Below are 22015 nucleotides of genomic sequence, written 5' to 3'. Positions count from 1 at the left end.
TACGCTATCAATGACACAAACTGTACATGCTGCCTGCGGTAGTTCTAAAACAAATATACTGTACATGCTACGTTCATGCAAATAGTACACCTGACACAACTTGTATGGCAGAATCACCATGACAAAGATAGAAAATGAGATGGTTCACGACACATGACAAAGAATTCCCTCTGTAAAGAAATATAAGAGCATTTAGATCACAAGTAGTGATCTAAACACTCTTATATTTCTTTATGGAGGGAGTACAAGTTCACCGTCTTCATAAACGGCCACACAGGCACCAGTGCTCTACGCCATTCAATCGGTGATGCCAGAACTTCATGACCATACCGTCTACATTCGTCTAAAATTAGTGTCGTCTACTGTAACCTCGAGATTCAGACGAGCACTGGAATTTCCGGTTAGACCAAGACTACCTCTGTTAACTTAATGGTGGTTAATCATGTTGCTCCATTGATAGCCCTCATTTCAGCAGCCAACCCCGCAGCAACAGACGGAGGTAAACTCCTCAGGCTATCACCGTGATCCTTATCGTCCTCCTCTGGAGGTTGATCAGGTGTTGCCACCGGAAACAGTGACTCGACATCCTTCAGCGTCAGAGCAAGCTCGTCTTTGAAGTTCTTTGACTTGCGTTTGATCGTGGAGCAGACATTTCTGCCCCTGTTCATTTTGTATATGCTGTCTTCTATTGTTTTCTTCACCTGAACACCAGCAATTCTATGAGTTTTTTCTTTCCAAGAATACTTTCAATGAAATAAATGAGCATAGGATGTGGTGCTTACTATAAATCGGTGGATGAATGTGCTCTTGTCTTGCCCAACTCTATGGATCCTACTGATAGCTTGTGCCTCAGCTGATGGGTTTAGTAATGGTTCCAGTAGAATCACATGCTGTGCTTCCAGTAGATTCAGACCATTTGCGCCATGCTGGATAAGCATTAGCAATACTTGAACAGGCCGTGTTTTGGAAACTGCCTTCTTCGTTTTCTCTCCATTTATACTGGATTCCAGGCCTTTAAATTGACAGAGCGCCAATTGTGATTTTCTGAAGGAAAATGAACTTCATTAAGCAACTGGCATTGTCTATAAGATCAGTAACGACTAGCAGCACAACTGGGAGCAGAACAAGAGAAAAGAAAAGAAAAGATGACTTCAAGATATCTAATATCATAATAGAATTATTGAACTCAGCAGTGAGACAAATAATTAAAGCATGTATGGGCTGGGCTACACGTATCTCACCTTCCTCCTTTCATCCGAGCATAAGATATATTGTTAGCAGCAAGGGAATGCTCTAATACATCAAGGACATCATTCCAACTTGAAAAAACAAGTATTTTGGCTTCCCCATCACTGGAAGTGATCTTCAAAATTCTTCTTGTCACAGCTTCAATCTTAGTCCAAGTAAAAGAACAAAAAAGATTCCATTAGTTATCACATCCAGCTTGAACACGTATTTACTAATTAGACAAGCCTGAGTTGGACAGCTTGGTGAGGTACATGGCCTATGAACCTGTAATTTCGCTAGTTGTCACAGCTTCAATCTTAGTCCAAGTAAAGAGAACAAAAATATTTGACAGAGTTATTGTAGCCAACTTGAACACATAGTTATTAATTAAACAAGCCTCAGTTGGACAGCTCCATGAGGTTCATGGCATATGAACATGTGATTCTGTTTTTTTTTCCTTTAAACCCAGGCTCAACTCCTGTCCATTGCTCATGATGGAAATACAACAGTTCATGAGATTCAGACAGATGGAAACAACATGTGATTCTGCTAAAGTTTATATAACAGCACGTGCATTCGCTTAGCACGAACTCTACTCCCTGAGCACAAATATGAAGTGCATATCTAGAAACTCTGAGGTTATGGATAGATTTGTCCAACTTTTCAGATAAATCACTTTTTACGTAAACTCTCAGATAAATTAATTGCAGAACAAACTATGTACTTGGCCAAGAATTAAGTGATAAGCAACTCAGTCTGATAGAATGGTTAGTGCAAAAGGTTACTTGTTGTTGCACACAGGCATTAACTGTAGCCTTCCGTATAACATTATTACAAATGGGCAAACAAAAAGAAACTATAAATTTGAAACACACAACAGTAGAATGGCCATAAGTAAGCAAATTGAATGAAACCTTTGTTCCGTATGAGCCTTGGACAGAAATAGCGGCTTCTGTCAAATCATCAGCTTGTTTATCAGCATTTTCACTCTGTTTCTCAACCACAAAAGCAACATTCTCAAGATATGTACGTTGACGGCATGTAGGGCACATAATCCATTTTTTGTGCTTCCCAGCAGCTCGATCTGTCAGGTACAAACAGCCTGAGAAGAACGAGGAGATAAATTTAGTGAAGGTAAAGTGTTTATTATACATCAAATGGACATATGAGATGAATAATCAATGGTTTGCCAAGACAGGGTTGCAATTTTCACAAAAAAAAGGCACTGCGGTTGGATTTGCAAAAATGAAGTCCATTAGTACAGCATGCAGGCAAACACATTGTAAACAGCCAATAATAGAGGGGCAGAAGCATTAACTGCACCAGTTAATGTATACTTCAACCGAGGTAAATTTAAGCAAAGATTACATACAGTATCACTTGTAAACAAATTTTGAGGAGATAACTTGGGTACTCACACTTGCAACACATGGAGTGGCCACATTGGAAAACCATTTTCTGCTCGAGAATTTTCTCCTGACAAACTGGGCATGGTTCATTGCTAATCTCAGAACCAATTTGCTCTGTGGCAGGGAAGGAAGTCGCTGTAGCAACAGTGTTGCCTGACTTGGGCAGCATCAATCCCTAAAAGTAAAGGGAAATGCAACATATAAGTAGATTTAAAAGAAATGATTCAGGTGTTATCCAGATTGAAAATAGTTCGGTTTTCGGGAAGATATGATGACAGGCCATAATATCAAGTTGACAGCAGGGCAGTAGTAGTGATTATGTTACCTTCAAGTACCGGAGTTGGCCTCTTATACGAGCTAAAGATGTTAGAGCCAAGAACTTGTCACTTGTGAACTGCACGTTGTATGGAATAAGCTCTTCTCTGGTTACAATATTGACAGCACTGGGCTCATCATCATTCTCTTTGAGCTGCAGCCGTGAGATAGACATCTTGATCTCATCATGAGCACGCAATAATTGGTTCTGAGCAATTGACAAACTCCTTGCAAGAGAAAACTCCTTGCGCATAGCCTAAATTAACAATCATAATCAGAGAATGTCCTAGCCCAGGATACTTTTTGAACCTTTCAAATTTGAACTAAATATACAGAACAAAGCAAGCAAGATTTTAAGCTTTGACATATGGCAAGGTTCCTAAAATGATGGCTAATTGAATTGGCCTTTATCTCCCCTTGATGTTTTCTCAGATATTACCAAATGCAATTGATCATCAAACAAGATGTAGCAGGTTTTACATGGTAACAGGCTCAGTAGTAGTGGCTCAAAACAAGTGTTCTTTCTCTGATAAAAAATCATGACATGACCAAATATCGCTTTTTAAAGGAAAAGGTACTCATATACTATTCGCGGGCTTCTTGTATTTGCTATTCCTTATGCTACGGTAGAATAATCCGAAGTGCTAGCATTTACTGATGGTCATTGAAATGACCATCATGCCAGAAGAGAAGGCGTCAATCTACAAACTATGATGTACCTCAAAAAGAAGTAAATGCTTCTTAGCAATTTCAACATATTGCTTTCCCAATACTCTCCTTGAGTGGGTTCGAATAGCCCTTAGAGCAGTCTCGGTTTGAGAAGGATGCCTGTAGACCTGTAAAGAGAGGCAGCATATAAAACTATAATGATGTGTTCTAAGCAGCATAATAAATAATGTTCTATAAAAACATAATAATAATAGATAAATAGTTGAACACTTTTAACTCCTTAAATGACAGGTTTAACTGAAGATAGACGATAGAAGAAGAAAAATTCTAGTTAAAAAGAAGTTAAACCAAATCATGTCCCTTATCTCTACTACTTTATAAACTGGAGTTGGTGGTGGTGGCGACAAGTTCACTCTCCCAGCTCTATCCCAATCCCCATCATCCATCTAGGACATACAGACCATCTTTGATTTTGGCACAGCTCAGTCAAACCAAAAAGCCACCGCATCACTCGTGTTTTGGATGGGAGAATATTTTACAAGTACTGCCTCCGTCCCAAAATAAGTGACTCAACTTTGTACTAAAGTTAGTACAAAGTTGAGTCACTTATTTTGGGACAGAGGGAGTACTTGGTAGGACACAATATTTTTACTATGATAATAACCAGCCAGTCAATTCGCCAAGCAATTTTTCCCTGCCACCGCTCCTCCTCAATACCCACCCTCCATCAACCACCCCTCCCAATATCCATCCTCCTGACTTTCAAATTTCAAAAGCCGGTCATGGCTCCACCCCTTCAACTCTTGCAATGGTGCTCCATGGTCGCTGCAGATACACAGGTGCAGCCTGAACTGCGCCATGGCTGCAGATCTTAACAAGTGCATTGGTTGAAGTATATGCAGATCGCCCAACCTTCTCCATCAGTTTGGACTTCTGGTTTTACTTTTGACGGTTCATGAAACTTAATACGAGAGTCAAAAGGTCTTGGGTTCAAGTCTCTGATTTCGCAATTTAAATAAAAAATTGATTGCCCTCTTCCTGTCCATGTTTAGGGCTTATCGAGCCAGATGTGAGGAGTTGAAGTATATGCATAGTGCCCAACCTTCCCTATCAGTTCGGACTTTTGGTTCTACTGGTAATATGGTATCGTAGCCAAGAGTTCTTGGGTTCAAGTCTTGGCATTCACAATTTAAATAAAAATAATAATTGATTTCCCTCCTTTTGTCCATGTTTAGACCTTCAGTTCAGGGTTTTGGTTCTGCTTGTTGGTGCATGAAACTTAATAGTTCCTAGTAGAAGGGAATAAAGGGAATACTCGGTGCAATACAAAGATGGATGAACAAAGGTCAAAAGGGTATTCTAACTGACAAGTATTGAGCTATATCAGCAAATGAAAGACATGACAATCATCTGAATAAGGATGGAACAAAAGTCACCTGTATATTTTCCCGAACAGATCTTGGATTATCATTGTTGCCACCAACTTCAGATCCTTCATTAGTTTTTTTGTTACGGAAAAAGTGATTCAACTCATAGTTTCGCCTCTGTACATCCCGTGCTTCATCTACTGAAGCAATAACAGAATCATTGTTCGATTTCTTAACAACAAAGAGTCGTGCCTCATACCCCTAGAAAAAATCATGAGATTGATAAATACATTATTAATTTCATTTTACCTAGAATACATTGAAGAGCACGATCATACAAGATTACCTGAGACAGCCCATCTAATTCACACTGGATGCACAAAGAACCAGTACCATCATAGCACTTTGGACAATATCTCTGACTCTCAATGTCCTCGTCCCTTGGGTTATCCATTGTTTTGTTAATTTCCAATAGCCTACCCATTAATTGTTGCCTTGAACCTTCCAGGGAGTCAATACCAGCTTGAATAGTATACTTCAAGCCAGCAATAGTTTTAACCCTATGCATAGAATAAAACAACCATGTTATCCATCAAATACTAATAATATTTTAATTTAGTGATTCTAATTCCTAAATAGTTAAGCTACTGCAACTTCCTTCAAAAATAAACCAGCATAAGATTCAAGAAAAAAATTGAACCAGTTTTAGTGCTGACCTGGACGATATCGCCCCTGTGCCCAAGCCAGTGGTGCTCTTGGTGGATAAACTATCAATCTTCTTAAAAAGCTCATCAGTATCATCCTTATTCTTTTCAATGCAATCCAAAGCGTATAGCCACCAGCCCATACCCTGATTTCGTAGTTCTTTATTAAGAGTTGTGACCTAGAGGCAGGCAGTCATTAGAAAACAGTGATAAATTTAGTCTAGATAACTGTAAGAACTAGAGTAGAGGCAAACGTCGTGCTTATAGAGCACTAAGCAAGATCTGAAACACACAAGAATGTTACATAGAACATTCCAAGGAAGATAAGACGTGGATCAAAATCACATGTTGCAAGTCGCAACCCAGAAAATAACAATAAAGTGAAGAGACCAACCTCTTCAAATGATGCACTGAAATCTTTCTGTGCTATTAATAGCTTTGTAGTAAAAACTGATAAATATTTTTCTTTGAGTGTGTTGCATTTCTTTCTCAAGCAACCATCAGCAAAACACTCAGATGACAAGTGGCATCCAGTACGATTCTCTGCATCCAACTCCACACTTATGGATGCTTGTCCAACAACATTTTTGTACTCAGAGGTTTCAGGACTACCAGCTGCCAAAACTGAGCCGATGTTCTCGGATATCTTATTTCGCTTTACACCACGTAGATCTGAATCCGCATGGCTAGTTTCCTTTCTTTTACGTCTGTAGTAGACAACAGGAGGTTGTATTTTTGGTGTGCATTCATGCAAATATTCAGAACTAGTTCTGAGCAGCTCCGCAAGATTGTGGTTGATATGAAGATTCAACAACGGGTCAACACGGAAATCATCAAAATTTTGGCGAGCTAAATCTAGTGCTTCTTTGTACAAAGAGATAGCTTCTTGGTTCTTTTGTTCAATGATAGCAATTCCAGCAAGACCATTCAGGGAAACAACAACTTTTCTAAGTTCTTCCTCCCCTTCAACTTTTGCTTTACCAATAAGAACCTGGATAGAAAAGGATCATGAAAAACTTAAGCACAAAATCACGCAATTTTACAAAAATAATTAGCTGCCAATTGGGGAGGTAAAATTGGTCGTTCACCTGTAAAATTTCATCCATGGACAAAGGAGTACGTTGCAGAGAGCAGAGACCAGAACTCCCCACTTGCGGATGGCAACAGGCCTGCCGAAGCTTGAGCAGTGGGACTAGAAGTTTGGCAGTGTCGTTGTTGGAGAGGTACGCATTTGATAAAGCATTTGAATCTACAAAACAACAAAAGGTTAAATCAGTTTCAGTTTTTTTTAAACAAAGAGGGATAGCACGGTAACTGTACAACAACTGAATTAACACCTTTAACAGTACTGTGAATTTGTGGTCATGAACAGCAACTGAATAACACCTTTAACACAGCCCTTCAGGGTGTGTAGTACATGTGATTGCTTTGTTCGAGTGCACACATGGAAAAAGTAACTGAAAAAGGAAATTTCTGACAGAAACTATCTCATAGGCATGACATTTAAGAGAAAATTAAACAAGAAAAGATGCAGATCTTGCAGACATATCCTTTAGACTATAGTTATTTCCCTCTAAATACAACAATTAAAGAAAAACAACAGAAAAGATATGGAATTTTTTAAATCCTGTCCTGCAGTATCAATCTAGCAACCAGAAAATAATTGATATAGTGGACAAAGTACCTGATGTTAGTTCCCTTCTGTTGGCATCATTTCTTAAGCGTTTAATAATTTCATGTGCATGGTCCATGCAAGTTGCATGCTGCTTCTGATAGAAATATTCTTCAATTGAAGAAAAGATGAGCCACAAGAAACACTCTTCTTGTGGAGGCAGCTGTAATTCCCGCGAGACATGAATTTTAGAGGAGCGCCACATGATTTCCTTGAAGAACTTGTGTGTATAATTCATAGCTATCATATCTCCCCTCTGCAGTTCAATTCAATGAGGAAAAGGTGAAAAGGATTAATTAATCCAACCATCTTGAGGAACCAATGTTGAAAAAAGCTTCCATCATGGCTTTCATTCATATATTGCTATGCCAAGCAACAAATTTACACTAAGATTGGCATTCTTTAATCAGGTTTTACAGTTCTTCAAAGATGTTCATCATTCATGCATGTTTTTGAATTATATGAGCCTACAGATGAGCAATTACCTTATGATCTAACAGTAAAATTCATACCATCCTAGGTTTATAGGCTATTGGTGCCTCACTCAGAATCAATGACATGTGTGCAACTTCTTTCACTATCAGTGATTAATATTTCTAAGAATGATAAATAATACAGTATTATGTTTATTCTTTTGTCAACAGTTAGAGCAACTGCGGTATTACGAAAGATGTATTAAATGCTTGCAGATACCACTGGCAGTCAATGTACCTCATATGGGTCTCTAATAACGTCCACCCACCACCTATATGTGTCAAATGGACTTGTTCTGAGAAAACGTAGAAGGCCAAAGAGATCATCAAGCCTGCGTTGTATTGGAGTTCCTGTAACACACCAACGGTGTTGCGCATTTAGCCTCATCGCCATCTCAGTAACAGAAGTTTTGCTGGACTCTACCATCTGAGCTTCATCCAAACAAAGCCGCCACCAGTGGACCCTTGTTAGGACAGTTGGAATGACAGGGTACCTAAGTGTGTAATAAGAGTTCAGTAGAAGTTAAGCCATAGTTATTTCCATACTATTGAATGATTGGTGGGCCTAATGTGTTAAGCCATGCAATGCATATAAGACTGCAAGCATTCAATGGAATACTCAGACCAAATAAGCTAGTTCGCTTCTATTTCAGCTATTATCAGTATACCATAATTATAAACAGAATAAAAGCTCAAGTTAATTATATTTTAATGCTAACATTGTCAGGTGTAGCAAGATTCCACATTCAGGTCATGCAAGACCAATAGAGATATTATAAATTCACAATTTTGAAACCCGAAAATGATAACTCAACACAACACAACACAATAAAGAGCACTTGTATAAAAATAAAAGATAGAAGTGTGAGCATCCAACCCTGCCACCACAACCAGACGAACACAGAACAGAGACTTGCTGCCCCTGCTTCCAAGTAACCATACGACCTAAAGTGCTATGATGAATGTGTAACACCCTGCGTCTCAAAGAGGCTAACAGCTGCCCAACATGGGGTGGCCATGTATTCGCAGCATCTTGTTTACAATTGCACCCTCACTTCATGTAGAAGGGATTAAGCAGAGGTGCATGTCTTGGGTCGACAAGGGTTATATATGCAAGTGAAACGGCAATTAAACTGGAAATGTGATACTGAAGGTGGCAGGCGCTACAGAATGTCTAGAATAAAGAGGACAAAACCCCTTCTCAGTTAAGTACACATATTAACTGAGGTTCAGATTGTCATATAAGTCAACTTTCAAAATACTCCCTCCGTCCGGGTTTATTAGGCCTAAAGACAACTTCTCTTAGACCAAGACACATAGTAATTTGCTCACATTAATTCTTTCACTCCACTCTCAATGCACTCTCTCACATGCATGCAGCCAATGAAAAAACACACATGAAGTGTATTAATTTTTCAGCCATGGCACCAACAACAATACCTTTCAATGTAACCAATGAAATGGTTGCATGCATGCACCTTTCCAACACGGGGCCTTATAAAAGTGGACATGCTTGTGATGCTAAGAGGCCTAATAAACCCGGACGGAGGGAGTAACAGAATAAGTTGATCAAGTATGGCCAAGCTTCGGTGTGAAAAATAAACATTAATTCTTCTGAAATCTGAATAAATGGTGATCGCTACAGAATGTCTAGAGTGAAGGGGACAATACCTCTTTTCAGTTAAGGACAAATATTAACCAAGTATTCAGATTGCCGTGTAGGTTGATCTTAAGTATGGCCAAGCTTCGGTGCAAAAATTAAACATTACCTCTTCTGAAATCTCAAGAAACGGCGATCACCATCATGCCGATCAGAATCATGAGATAGATCTTCTTTTAGGACATCATAAGTTGTCAAAACAACATCAGCAGTGCTTATTTCAGTCAGATCATTTCTTTGGTTAGAAGCTGAGAAGTTCCTTGCACCTTCATAAATGCGAACGTCCAGAGATCCTGGCCTTGTGTGTCTAAGAGAAAAGGAACTTAACAGTCAGCACTATCAGCATATGCAGATAATCGCTGAACTAAGGAGGTACCAGTAAGCATTGGAATAATCAAGACTGGATAAGGCACTTGCAGCTTCAGTTATACGCATAGATTATACTGCACTGGAATGGTCTAGCAAAATCTGTTGCACATGAACAAATTGTTCTTAACCGTTGAGAACTTCTTCCAAAATATGTAACGTATTTATTTTGTTATGAAAAAACATTTTTTTTTGTCATGAGCACCCTTAATTCCTACAGACACAGGGAAAGGATTTCAACTCAAAGTTGCAGAATTTCTACAATGATCCGATTAAAAGCAGTGAAGTGGAAGTCATGGGACTGGCACGGTTAAAACAGAACAAAATCAACATTCTACGTTCCAATCGAAGAGATATGCATCTGAAATTAGGAAAATAGCATATAGAATGGTCAAATGGTCAGGCACATGCTTTAAGTTTTCCGATGAGTGGTGTGGGTTCGAAAAATCACTACGATAGGGTCAAGCCCAGCTTAGTGCAGTTCATTTCCTCTCTTACTAATTCCATCTCCTAGACTTGTATCACTAAAAAACTTACTTTTATTTCCCTGTGCTTGTGGTTCTTGCAACTACTCCCCTGACTGATGGGGGGGGAGGGGTTGTGATGACCAATATACCATGTAACTAGTCTGTAACAATTCTTGGTGTTAATATATGTCAGTAGGAGCCTTTTCTACGGTCCTTTTTATGTTCAAAAAAAATCACTACGAACTTCGGAAAATTCAGGTCTGCTATTCCTTCAAGAACTAGAGACAATACTGAGCAGCTATTGTTTGGACAGGAGAAACCATACCGGGTAATCTCGGAGTGCCACTGTGCCAATATCGGTGACGGGCATACTATCAATGTAGCATGACTGAAAATAGTAGTTTGAGCTGCTTCAGCAAGTTCCAAGCATACCGCACAAATGTAGTGTTCGTCCGTCTCTGCAATAGAAAACTTGGCTCTCTTCTGCCTTCTACTTTTAGACTTCATGGTGCCTTTTTCATTCCTTGACAACACATCATCATCGTCAAAGGTTAAGCCTTTCTTGGGTGAGTAACCAACACAATCACCGTGTTGCCAAGCATCACAAATGTCACATTGGACCCATATCCCTTTGTATGCAGAACTTTCACTTGCAGCCCCACAAATGCATTCAACTCTATCTCTTTTCTGCCTACTTATCAGATCTATTTCTTTTCTGGTTCGAGAGACAGAACGATCTACGGAAAATGTGCTACGATGGGCAAAAATGCAAGCCAAAAGCTCAACAGTTTTACCCAAGCCCATTTCATCTGTAATTATTTAGCCACAAAAAGGAAAATTAGTGATGAATATACTTAGTGCCCAAAACATTAGTGCACTGCAATTATTTCCAAACACTTAGAATCAACATACCAGCCAAAATCCCCCCAGAGACATGAGGTGGAGAAGGCTCTGGTTGCAATGAAACATTTCCGCTGCAAAGTGACAGATTACATAAAACTGAACCATTCAAGGATGCTGTAGGAACAAATGTGTTCCAAATCCAAAGAATTGGAAATAATATATTTTTGGAAAAAGAACAACTGAGTAATAAGACAATAAATATGCAAAACAAATACTAATGTGTATAGGAGTCTAAGAAGTTTCGCCGCCATATCCTAATAGCCTACAGCTATCCTAAATCAAGCCAAACCTTGATACCCAGAAGAATCTCAACATACTAGACCACAAACACACTTCTTTCCTTTGGGCAACACTACCCAACATCACCCAGCATAAAACCATATTACCATTAATTTTCCTTACATGCGTGCAGGGATAATTAATGTAACTGTAGTTCAAACATGCCAATCTGCATTGAAGGAAAGCACAGCAATATTGAGGGAAGTACAAGTGATGTGCATTGGACCCTTACTTGAAGGGATTGTAGAACATCCTCGAATGCTTGCTAATAAAATCTATGGGAACACAATAGGGTGCATGATGAACATAGTCCTCATTGGGTGATGGAACAGTTGTATTTCCCTTTTCACGCTGAACCATCCAATTTGCTGCACGAAGTTGGTATGGTCTGAGATGAGGAAGTAAATCAGGAAGCTCATCTTTCAGTAGCTCTGCATCCCTGTCAACAAGTAGTAAGAAAAAACCATCATATAACAGCGATAAAGAGAATGGTGCTATCATAATACATATAACTTTGTTCTGTATGACTCAAGATCGCAGATGACCAAACATTTCCACCAAGCCAGCATATGTATGCCATACTGACAGCAGAAAGTAGTTTATTTTTGGTGTGGATACTTTCACATACTTCATGAAGTTCACAGATAAAAGTTCAGAATAATTGCCTCAACTGTTTCCTAATAACCAAGACATGAGATCATGAGAATGTGAGGCACGCACATCGAAGGCTTAACGGCTTCGTAGAAAGCAGCAAGATCAAACTGTGAGTCGCTCTTCGGGGCAAAGTCACACTCATCATCACCGTCCATCGCTGGAACTAGACCATCCATCCCATACATGACAGCCGACGTGGTGACCTCGGGGCGAACCCAGGCCATCACATTCATCAAGCTCTTCCTCCAGGGCTGCCTCGCGACCTCCAGCAGCGATCCACACACATCGAAAGCCCGGTCCGTCACCTCCACTCTGACCCGGAGCACTATGGCCGGCGTCAAATCATCACCGTCACTCGGCAATGAGCTATACTCCCAAACCCGCAGCGTCATGAACCCCAAGCTGACCAAATGGGCAAGGCCGGATACACCTTCGTCAGGGCCATCAAAGCAGCCCGAGACAAACGCGCCGCCCCCAAGCTCCTCTGCGTGATACTCCAAGAGCACGCACTCCGACGGCACCACGGGCCAGTGGCCCAGCCTGAACCCGTCCTCCGGCGCGTCCCGCACCCGCAGGCGCAGCGAGGGCCTCCCCCCGTTCCCCGAGGACCCATCTCCCGGCGCCCCGGGGCCGGCCCCCTCCAACTTGCCCTCGCCCCCGAGCGTCACGTCGCGGAGGACCAGCTCGGCGAGGTCGCGGCGGTCGTCTACGGGGCCACCACTCGCGCCGCCGCCCGCCTCCACGAGGACGTCCCTCCTCGCCTCGCCCTTGGCCGCGCGCTTCGATTTGGAGGAGCCGGCGCCGCTAGGGCTCGGCGCGTCGGGCTCCGCGGCGCAGGCGCCGAGCCCCCTCGCCCGCGACGGCCGCGACTTGGTCCTCCCCATGCTGCGGCGGCGGGCTCAGGCGGCGGCCCGCCGGGGCATTGGGGCGAGGGTTTTTGCGCGCCGGAGCGGAATTGGGCCGGGCGGCCGCGAAATCCCCCGAATCCCTCGCGGCTGGGGCGCGGGGATGAAGCAGTGGGCCGGGGGGTGGGCGCCGGGGATTTCGGTGGAGGCGGCGGCCGGCTCCGAGGAGATTGGATTGGAGGCTTCGCGCGGTGGATTTCCTATTCCCGGGGGACGCGAGAGGGGTTTTGCGCGAACGGGGAGGGAGATGGGGTGTGGGGGGGAGGGGGGAGATGAACAGGGGCAGTCGCGGTTAATTTTTGAAAGCGGGGAGGGTGATCTGGGATGCTGGTTAATGAAACGCGCGTTGTGTTGGACTTGGAAACCGTGAGCGTGAGAAGAGATCCGAGGAAGGGTTAATGAAACTGTTTGATAGATTCCCTACAAACCACTCCCCTCGTTCACAAATGCAGTAGAGTACTATATATACTATCTCCGTTTTAGTTTTACAAGTCCTACGTGTATATCTAGGTTGTCAATTTTATCATCCTAATATAAATTAACGTAAAAATTATACCGTTTGAAAATAGAACGTATAAAGTTTATATTGGTATATTTTTTGTAACTAGCAAAAGAGCCCGTGCGTTGCAACGGGAGATTTTTTTTCATAATCTCAATGGCCATGGCCACGCTTTGTTGCATCATCGAGATACACTATCACTCTCAATTTCGTGGAACCATGAACAATTTTTAAAATCATGATCATTTTTTAAAAATCGTGCACATATTTGAAATCATGAACTTTTTAAAATTGTGAACACTTTTTCAAAGTTTTTAACATTTTCCAAAATCAAGAATATTTTTTGAATTCATGAACATTTTATACTTGCAAACATTTTTTAAAATTGTGAACATTTTTTATTTTATGTGCAAATGGACAAACCAAATGATGGATGAAAATCTGGTAATAAGCAACATATAAAAAAAGGAGTAAGAAACATCCATGTCTTTAATAGAAAAATGAAAGTACTAATTAAGGGTGCAACATAAAAATAATTTTAAAAATAATTAACATGGAAGATAACATTATATTTAGAATGTACAAAATTTTCTGGGAAATTTAAAGTTGGGGTTTGAAAGATATGAATATTTTAAAAAATACTTGAATCTTTAAAAAAAGTTAAAAAGAGAATATTTTGGCCGTATTGTACTGTGTAGACACACTGTTAAGCGACACTTGGCGAGGTAGCTCTATACTACGGCAATTGAAATTCGCAAAAAAAAAGGGTGCAAAAATGGGGATGACCAGGTTTCGAACCAAGGTCTCCTAGATTGTGGAGAAACACCTAGGCCAATAGGCTGGTTTGTTTGTATTTTGTAAGGGCATTTCCTTACATGAACCAAGCTCTATCGGTGGCGGGTTAAGAAAGAAAAAAACGGATCGTTTTTCTACTTATGGGTGGCATAGGTGGGTAATTTCTACTAACTTAGAGGGTAATTTTAATGACGGACGACCAGAATCGGTAGCCGCTTTATTAGTAGGTAAAGATATATGACTTGTATTTGGTTGATGAAATTGACGATCTAGAGGTACGCGCACGCCCTGTAAACTGAGAGAGAGGGAGTATGATGCTTTAACTTTTTTTCTAAATCAAATATGTATAGGTATACATTTTAGCGTGTTTGTTCACTCATTTCAGTTTGTACGTAGTTTATATTGAAATAACCTAAACATCTTATACTCCCTCATTTCCGGTTTACAGGGCTTAAATTTGAAATCTCATCAACCAAGGTACTAGATGGTAAGTGGAGGAATAGTATCTCGTACTAGTTTACAAAATTATTCAAACTTTAATCTGCATTAAATACAGTGTATGCATTGATGATCATTAAATGAGTCGGAACGGTTATATGCATTGGTTGGTTTCTTTTAAAGCTTGCATGCATCAATTTAATGCACCTTAAAAATGTGAACATCGGTGAAAAGAAGTGAAAAAAAGACTTATAATATGGAAAAACCAATAATATGAGATAAGCCCAATAAATCGAAAAGGAGAGAGTATTTCTGAACGGAGGGAGTAGATGATACCCAACGACATTGTTGCGCGTAAAAACAGTGAGGCCATGAAATGAAATGTATAAATACATGCCTATTTGAACCATTGATAGAATGACACAAAAAAAATCAAAAAAATTGTATTGTGGTCGATAAGTGCATTGGTAATATACTGATATATTGCAAAATATCGTTGATTGTATGAGTAAGTTTGTGACTTAATTATAAATATTCATATCATTCATACATTGGTAGTTCTTTGTTGAGTAAGAACTTGCTCCAAAAAATCAAGGTTGACACCTTAATCGTTGTACATTGTTCGTGAAGTGCACCGCGCTAACAATTCAGTTAAGCTCCCACTCTCCCGGTGCTCATGTAGACTCCGGCATCCTATGGATATCAATCATGGTCCAACTAAAAATTAGGGAAAGAAAAAAATACATGTTTTTTAAACTCTGGTGTACTTAAACAACATGATAATGCATACATGCATACCATGGAAAATGTTATCCTGTAATATAGTAGGGTAACATAATAATTGAGTAGCAACCGAGGCCTATGTCGGGCAGCAAAAATGTTTACCTATATCATCATGTCACTTTTCTAAAAGAACATATATCATAGAAAATCTCATCAAATGTAGTCGTTCATATAGAAGCAATGTGTCAATGTCTCAGTAGTGAACCTCCCAATATATTATTGTCTGGTGCAACATGTTTTCCATATAAAATGATGAAAATAAACCATTTGTTGTTGGGTGTAAAGAATGTATTTTTTTCTGTTATGGTACAAAATATTCAAGGAGTACTACTATCACAGATTCAAAAAAGTTTTACAAATATTACAATAATATTTCTAGCAAGTAGAATACAAACTCCTTGTTTAAAACATGAAACTGGTATTATTAACTTGCGCCATTTACGTATAGTAAGTGCACTATCTCCGATCACCCGAAGCCCGCTGAAAATCACGGGATGGCCGGTACTTAAAATGCATAGACAGCTCCAACGATCGGATTTAGCGTTCCCTATATATACCCCTCTCCCACTCCGGAAGAGGGTCGACCACTTCATTTCAAAACACCCAAGACCCCTAAAGTGCCCCCTTTCACTTCCTCTACACCAAAACCCATACCCCCAAGGCATTTGTGTGAGTTCTTTAGAAAAACCCCATAAAGTGATAGATCCACTTCTTCTCCCTCTTTTTTCGATAAATGGTAGATTTTATTGATACGAAATGGGGCATCAAGAAGATACATAACACAATGAGCACACACATGGCCTCGGCATAGCTAGGACCAAAGCAGGTCATGATTTGAGCAAGTCTTGATCATTTCCCCATTGATCTTGTTACTCTCGGAGGTTGGAGACTCCTGGTTGGTAGGAGTTCTTCGGAGAGGAATCATTCATTGTTGTTAACCCCGGATAGTTTGTGGAGGTTTCGAGACCACCACAAGGGGTACCACCGGTGGTTGAGAATCGCCTTTTTGGTGATATCTCAAGGGGATAATAGGCGAGCCTTCGTGGTAACATCTGCCCCTTCATCGGTGACTTAGCTTCCCTCCAAGGAAGTCGGGATACATTCTTGTCTTCGGAGTTTCGGTTATCGCTAACCCTAACTCTCTACTTGTGGTTATTTGTCTCTTACCTTACTTATATCATACTGTGTTTGCTAGCATCTCTATTGTCGTTGTTGTTGAACTACTAATAGCACCAATGTTCCCTTTGCAATTGTGCGCATATATGAAACTAAATAAGTTTAAGGAAGGAGGAGATTTTAGTTAACCAGATATTTGTTTTAGTTTCTTTTTCATATATACATCTTTTTCCCCCGTGTTTCTTGCATGTTCAAACTGTATCTTTGTTGGAGTAAAGATTTTTTTGTTGTCATTGCACTAAGTGCATCTTTCATATTGTAAATCGGAAATTTAATATGCTATGATCTGTCATTATAGTTGAGTAGGCAACAACAATTCCATCTATAAATCATACGTACAACAATCGTTCGTTCGGATTCGTGAGGATTATTTCATAGATTTGTTAAAATATTAGAAAGGTGCCCATTTGATGCTAGGGTGAAAGATGGCCGACTTATGCAATGAAATGACGACAACACTAGAGCAAAGGTAGACGAAGATGATGGAGGTCGCCGGGGAGAAGTAGGTAGAAAGACATCCAGAATTGATATTTGTCACTATATGAATAATCATCCTGAAACACGTGTTTTCAAATTAAAACATTTTCTCTCAATGTATATTTTTCTGTTATACCGTGGCAACGCACATTTGATGTCATATGGATATGGCTTTGTGGGGATAAGCAGTGTGTGAGGTGCCCATGGAGGAACGTGGTTCAAACGAGTAACCATGATTATTGTTTCGTACCAACCAGGTGCTACATTTAAATTTGTATAGTGCAAATCACCTTACGTGGCAATGTGCGCATAATGAAACTAAATAAGTTCAAGGAAGGAGGATACTTTAGTTAACCAGATCTTTGTTTTAGTCTTTTTTTTTCATGTATATACATCTTTTCCTTTGTGTTTCTTGCAATTTCGAACTGTATCTTTGTTGGAGTCAAGATAAAAAAAATGTCATTGCACTAAGAGCATCTCCAGAGCGCGCACAAAAAACTTTAGCGTACAGGTGTGCGTGGGCGCTGCTACAGGTGGGGCTGCCGGATTGGGCGTTGTGTTTTTGTGCATCTGAAAAACCTCTTTGTCCCTCCCGCGCATAAAAAAACTATTTTGACGATGTAAAAGAATTATACCGTGCTGAGACGAAGCGCGCGTGTTGGAGATGCTCTAAGTGCGTCTTTCATACTTACAAATTAGAAATTTAATTATGCCATGTTATGTCATTATAGGTGAGTATGCTACAACAATTCCATCTGTAAATCATACATAAACAATCGCTCATTCGGATTCATGAGGATTGTTTCATAGATTTGTTAAATTTTTAGAAAGATGCCCATGTGATGGTAGGACGAAAGATGACCGACTTTTGTAGTGAAAAAACGACAACGCTAGAGCAAAGGCAGATGAAGATGATGGAGGTGGCCGGGGAGAAGTAGATAGAAAGATGTTGAGAGTTGTACTTGGTCACTCTATGAACTAGATGACGCTCCGCACGTTGTTGCGGGAATGTTTTGCAATACTTCAATGAGGTTTTGGTTATGTGAAACATGAATATTTGGAATAATAGTTCTGTATGAATATAAGAATTAAAGGTAAATAGCATAATACGGTGAAATTTTCATGCATGCATGTTTGCATGTTGAGGTGGGTTTTTATTATGCATAGTTGCGTGTTGAGGTGAGCCTTTTTCATGCATGTTGAATGATGAGGTGGCATGCTTGCATGTTGAGAGAAATATATTAATGGGGGCTAACTATTTAAATACTAGATGATGCCCCAGACGTTATTGCAGGAATATTTTTGCAGTATTTTAGTGAGATTTTGGCTAAATGAAACATAAATATTTGAAATAATAGTTTTTAAAATTATATAAGAATTAAATTTAATACCATAATAGAATGGATTTTTCATGCATGCATGTTTGCATGTTGAAGTGGATTTTTAATATCCATAGTTGCATGTTGAGGTGGGCCTTTTCTATGCATGTTGAATGATGAGGTGTCATGCTTGCATGTTGAGAGAAATATGTTAATGAGGCTAGCTATTTAGATATAGAAGATAGAAGATAATCATCATGTTCAACAAACGTTTTCAAATTAAACCTCGTATGTCAATGTATATTTTTCTGTTACCCCGTGGCAACTTACAAACATTCAGCTAGTTAATGTAACAAATGAACTTGATTTTAGAACTGTACTTGGTCAGTTAAAACTTTCAGAAAGGACCTGAAGATCTTCGCTAGATCTTCCCTTATCCTGAGAATCACAACATTGAGAGACTGAGTATCTACACTTCTGCAACATCGTTGCACTCAAAAATGAAGAAATCAACCAAATGTGCACACCACCTCACCAATCTAACCAAACGGTAAATCTAAACAACAATCCACTCTGTCTATCAGAATTCCAACACCCGAAAAATACCATCAGAATTCCATGGCCTGAACTGAAACTACCTTCTTTCTACAGTATATACGACGAGCCGAGCTCCTCTGCCGCTACCTGATCCTGATGGCTCCCGCCGCCGGAACCCCGTGGCCGGGCGTCCAGCCAGATCTTCTCCCGTTCGACCGCCTCAGCGTGCAACTGTCGTCCGAGTCCTCGTCGCCGGTGAAGTCCTCCACGCAGATGCCCTTCCCCTTCCTGTCGTCGTGCCGCCTGCTGGCGTCCGACGGCGGCGTCGACCTCTTGCCGGGGCTCCCGTACTCGTACAGGCTCGGGGAGCGCCGCAGCAGCAGCTCGCTCGCCGAGCCGTACCCCATGAGACGGTGCAGGCTGTGGCTGTGCCGCCGCGCCGCCGCCGCCTCCTCCCCCGCCGCGACGACGGTGTCGAAGGACGAGTTCCTCGACACGTGCAGCGGCTGCTCGTCCTCCGTGGTGGAGTAGCTGCTCGCCCCGTACTCCGCCGCGAAGTCCTCGAAGAACGAGAACAGGTCCGGCCGCGCGCCGACGTGGCGCGCGGGGGAGGAGCCGGCCGTGCTGCACTCGTCGGCGGGCTTCTTCCTGTCCGGGTCGCGGTAGGAGTAGGAGAGCACGGCCGAGCAGGCGCCGCACCGCAGGTCGCGCACCTTGGCGCTCGCCACGGCGAACCCCGCGGGCACCTGGACGAGCGTGAAGCAGCTGGAGCAGACGATGAACGGCGCGCCCTTCAGGACCGGCCGGCAGTGGTGCCTCGGCGGCGGCGCGCGCTTCTTGGCCTCCGCTGCGGCCGGCCGCGCGGGCTCCTGCGCTCTCGACGGGCGGCAGCAGTGCCCCCTGCAGCTGCCGCACTCAGGCCTGACGTGGTCGCAGCAGCTGTGCCGGCATGCTCCTGCCGGGCGCGCGTCGTGGCCGCCGCACGGGTCAGCCCTGCACCGGCGATACCGCCGCGACGGCAGACCGCGGAGGGTAGCCTGTCCGTGCTTGCCCGCGTTGCCGCGGTGGTGCAGAGCGGCCGCGGTGGTGGCATGGCGAGCTCTGCTGGTAGGGACGGCCGGGTGAGGGGCGTGGCCTTCTTGCCTGGGACGACGAGGCGGACGCGATGGTGTCCTTGGCTTGGCCTCCGGAGGCTGGCTGAAGAGCTCGGAGAGGTCGCCTTTGAGCTCGTCCACCGTCTTCAGGATCTTCTCGTGGAGGGGACTCATCTTCTGCGGCGCGTGCCGAGGAGGGCTCGGTGCCTTTTCCTCCGTCACAGCCGGCACCTGCGCCGCCGCGGCATCGTCTCGCCGTTTCCAGCTCGCCGCTGCCGGCGCAGACCGGGAATCCGCGGCGCGATCAGGCATTGGCGCAGCTTCCGCTCTGCTTGGACTTGGACTTTTCTTCCTCGCGGCATCAGTTTCAGGCTCGGCATCACGTGCCCTCTCTGAACCTCGCATCTCGGCGAAGTTTGCACCGGCGGCGGGAGCACTGACCGCGCCCCTCCCCCTGCGATGTTCGGAGCTGCCACCAGCTTCCTCCTGATCGGCACTCCGGTGATGGTGATCATGCCCCTTCTTCTCGACGATCGGCGGCGATTGCGCCGAGGAGTGATGCTTCCTCGCTGGCGTTTGATCGCCGCTCGTGCCCACGGCCCTGCCGGTCTCGCGTCGGCTTGTCGTGCCGGCGTCCCGGGGGCTGGTGGTTCGAACATCAGGAGTCGGGGCGGGGGCGCTGGTGCTCGCGACATCCCCGGAGCCAAAGTGGCTGCTCTTAGTCTGGCTCCGGCGAGGAGACGGCAGGACACTCGCTGAAGACGGGGCAGCACTGGCGTTGGGAGCACTGACCGCACCCCTTGTGATGCGCGGTTGAGAACTGCCAGCAGCTTCCGCCTGATCGGCACTCCGGTGGTGATCACGCCCCTTCCTCTCAACGACCGGCGGCGTGAGATCACCGGCCTCGCGTCGGCTCGTCGTGCCGGCGCCTCGGTAGCTGGTGCTCGGGGCGTCAGGAGTCGTGCCACTGGTGCTCGCGACATCCCCGGAGCCGCCCAACTGGCCGCTCTGAGCCTGGCTCCGGCGAGGAGACGGCAGGACGCTCTCCGTGGACGGAGCAGCGCTGACGGACGCGCCGCGCGTGTCGCCGCCGGGAAGTTTCGCTGCGCAACCAGAAAACGAAATCCAATCAGAAACCCGGGACAAATAACATGGAAATGCGAAGATCCAATCACCGGAGTGGAGCTCGAATTTACCTCGGAGGCTGGCGCCGCACCCGCCGCATTGGTACACGGGGACGCCGGCGGGCTCCTGGAGGACGCTGCGGCACCTGGGGCACCTCACGTGGCGAGCCCCGCCGCTGGTGTCCGAGATCGCCATGAGCCGACAAGGCCCCAGAGCATCACTCGATCAATCAAATTCGCGGCCTGCGTTGACAGATGAAAGCATAAAATCGTTAGCGCTTTGGCACCAATTTCTTCGTCCAATTTGTTGTTTCCGGAAAGGAGGAAGAACAGGACGGAGGCACTCGAGCACAGCTAACAGAAAGCGCACCCACTCACCGCAAAATCTCCCACTTTCCCTCGGCGTCCACTCGAGACGAGAACGAGACGTCCCGCTTTGCGTGCTCTTGCAGCTTCTTCTTCCTCCTCGGAATCGAGCCGCCTCTCCTCCAAATCCAATCCTTGGAAGCTAGCTATATGTAGGCAGCTCTCGCTAGTCGTCGCGGGAGTCCAGACCGGGCAGCCCGATGCGGCTCTTCTTCTTGTAGTACTCTACGTGCGATGGAAGCGAGGAGGCAGAGAGACGCGTCCCTGTTGGGCTTGCGAGCAATAGAATAATGGCGAGGTTTGGAGTGGAGACGGAGGAGCTGAGCTCATGTAAAAC

General features: G+C 43.4%; 2 protein-coding genes across 3 annotated transcripts; both read right to left on the bottom strand.

Annotated features, from left to right (window-relative positions):
* On the bottom strand, positions 1–13314 carry LOC119353271 (E3 ubiquitin-protein ligase SHPRH-like). 2 transcript variants are annotated; one of them, XM_037619865.1, is made up of 19 exons: positions 12232–13312; positions 11744–11950; positions 11242–11303; positions 10655–11138; positions 9606–9803; positions 8075–8330; positions 7376–7619; positions 6780–6940; positions 6086–6682; positions 5704–5870; positions 5334–5547; positions 5057–5248; positions 3671–3787; positions 2962–3207; positions 2646–2811; positions 2142–2329; positions 1242–1393; positions 783–1044; positions 1–701 (listed from the first exon to the last, which is right to left on the bottom strand). In XM_037619865.1, the coding sequence occupies exons 1-19, from the start codon at positions 13047–13049 to the stop codon at positions 441–443; spliced, it is 4992 nt and encodes a 1663-aa protein (XP_037475762.1). In that variant the 5' UTR covers positions 13050–13312; the 3' UTR covers positions 1–440. The 2 variants fall into 2 exon arrangements, with proteins under 2 accessions (XP_037475762.1, XP_037475763.1); XM_037619866.1 differs by lacking the exons at positions 1–701; positions 783–1044; positions 1242–1393 and adding an exon at positions 1490–1543 and having other exon boundaries at positions 12232–13314.
* Positions 13315–18919: 5605 nt separating this feature from the next.
* Positions 18920–21998, bottom strand: LOC119353270 (protein ENHANCED DISEASE RESISTANCE 4-like). Its single transcript, XM_037619864.1, has 3 exons — positions 21691–21998; positions 21385–21555; positions 18920–21291 (listed from the first exon to the last, which is right to left on the bottom strand). Exons 2-3 carry the CDS (start codon positions 21506–21508, stop codon positions 19238–19240), a joined length of 2178 nt encoding a protein of 725 aa, XP_037475761.1. The 5' UTR covers positions 21509–21555; positions 21691–21998; the 3' UTR covers positions 18920–19237.
* Positions 21999–22015: the final 17 nt, after the last annotated feature.

The sequence above is a fragment of the Triticum dicoccoides genome, chromosome 2A (genome assembly GCF_002162155.2).
Source record: "Triticum dicoccoides isolate Atlit2015 ecotype Zavitan chromosome 2A, WEW_v2.0, whole genome shotgun sequence".
NCBI lineage: Eukaryota > Viridiplantae > Streptophyta > Magnoliopsida > Poales > Poaceae > Triticum > Triticum dicoccoides.
Note: the sequence above shows the minus strand (reverse complement) of the source record. Positions and strands in the feature narration are given on the sequence as shown.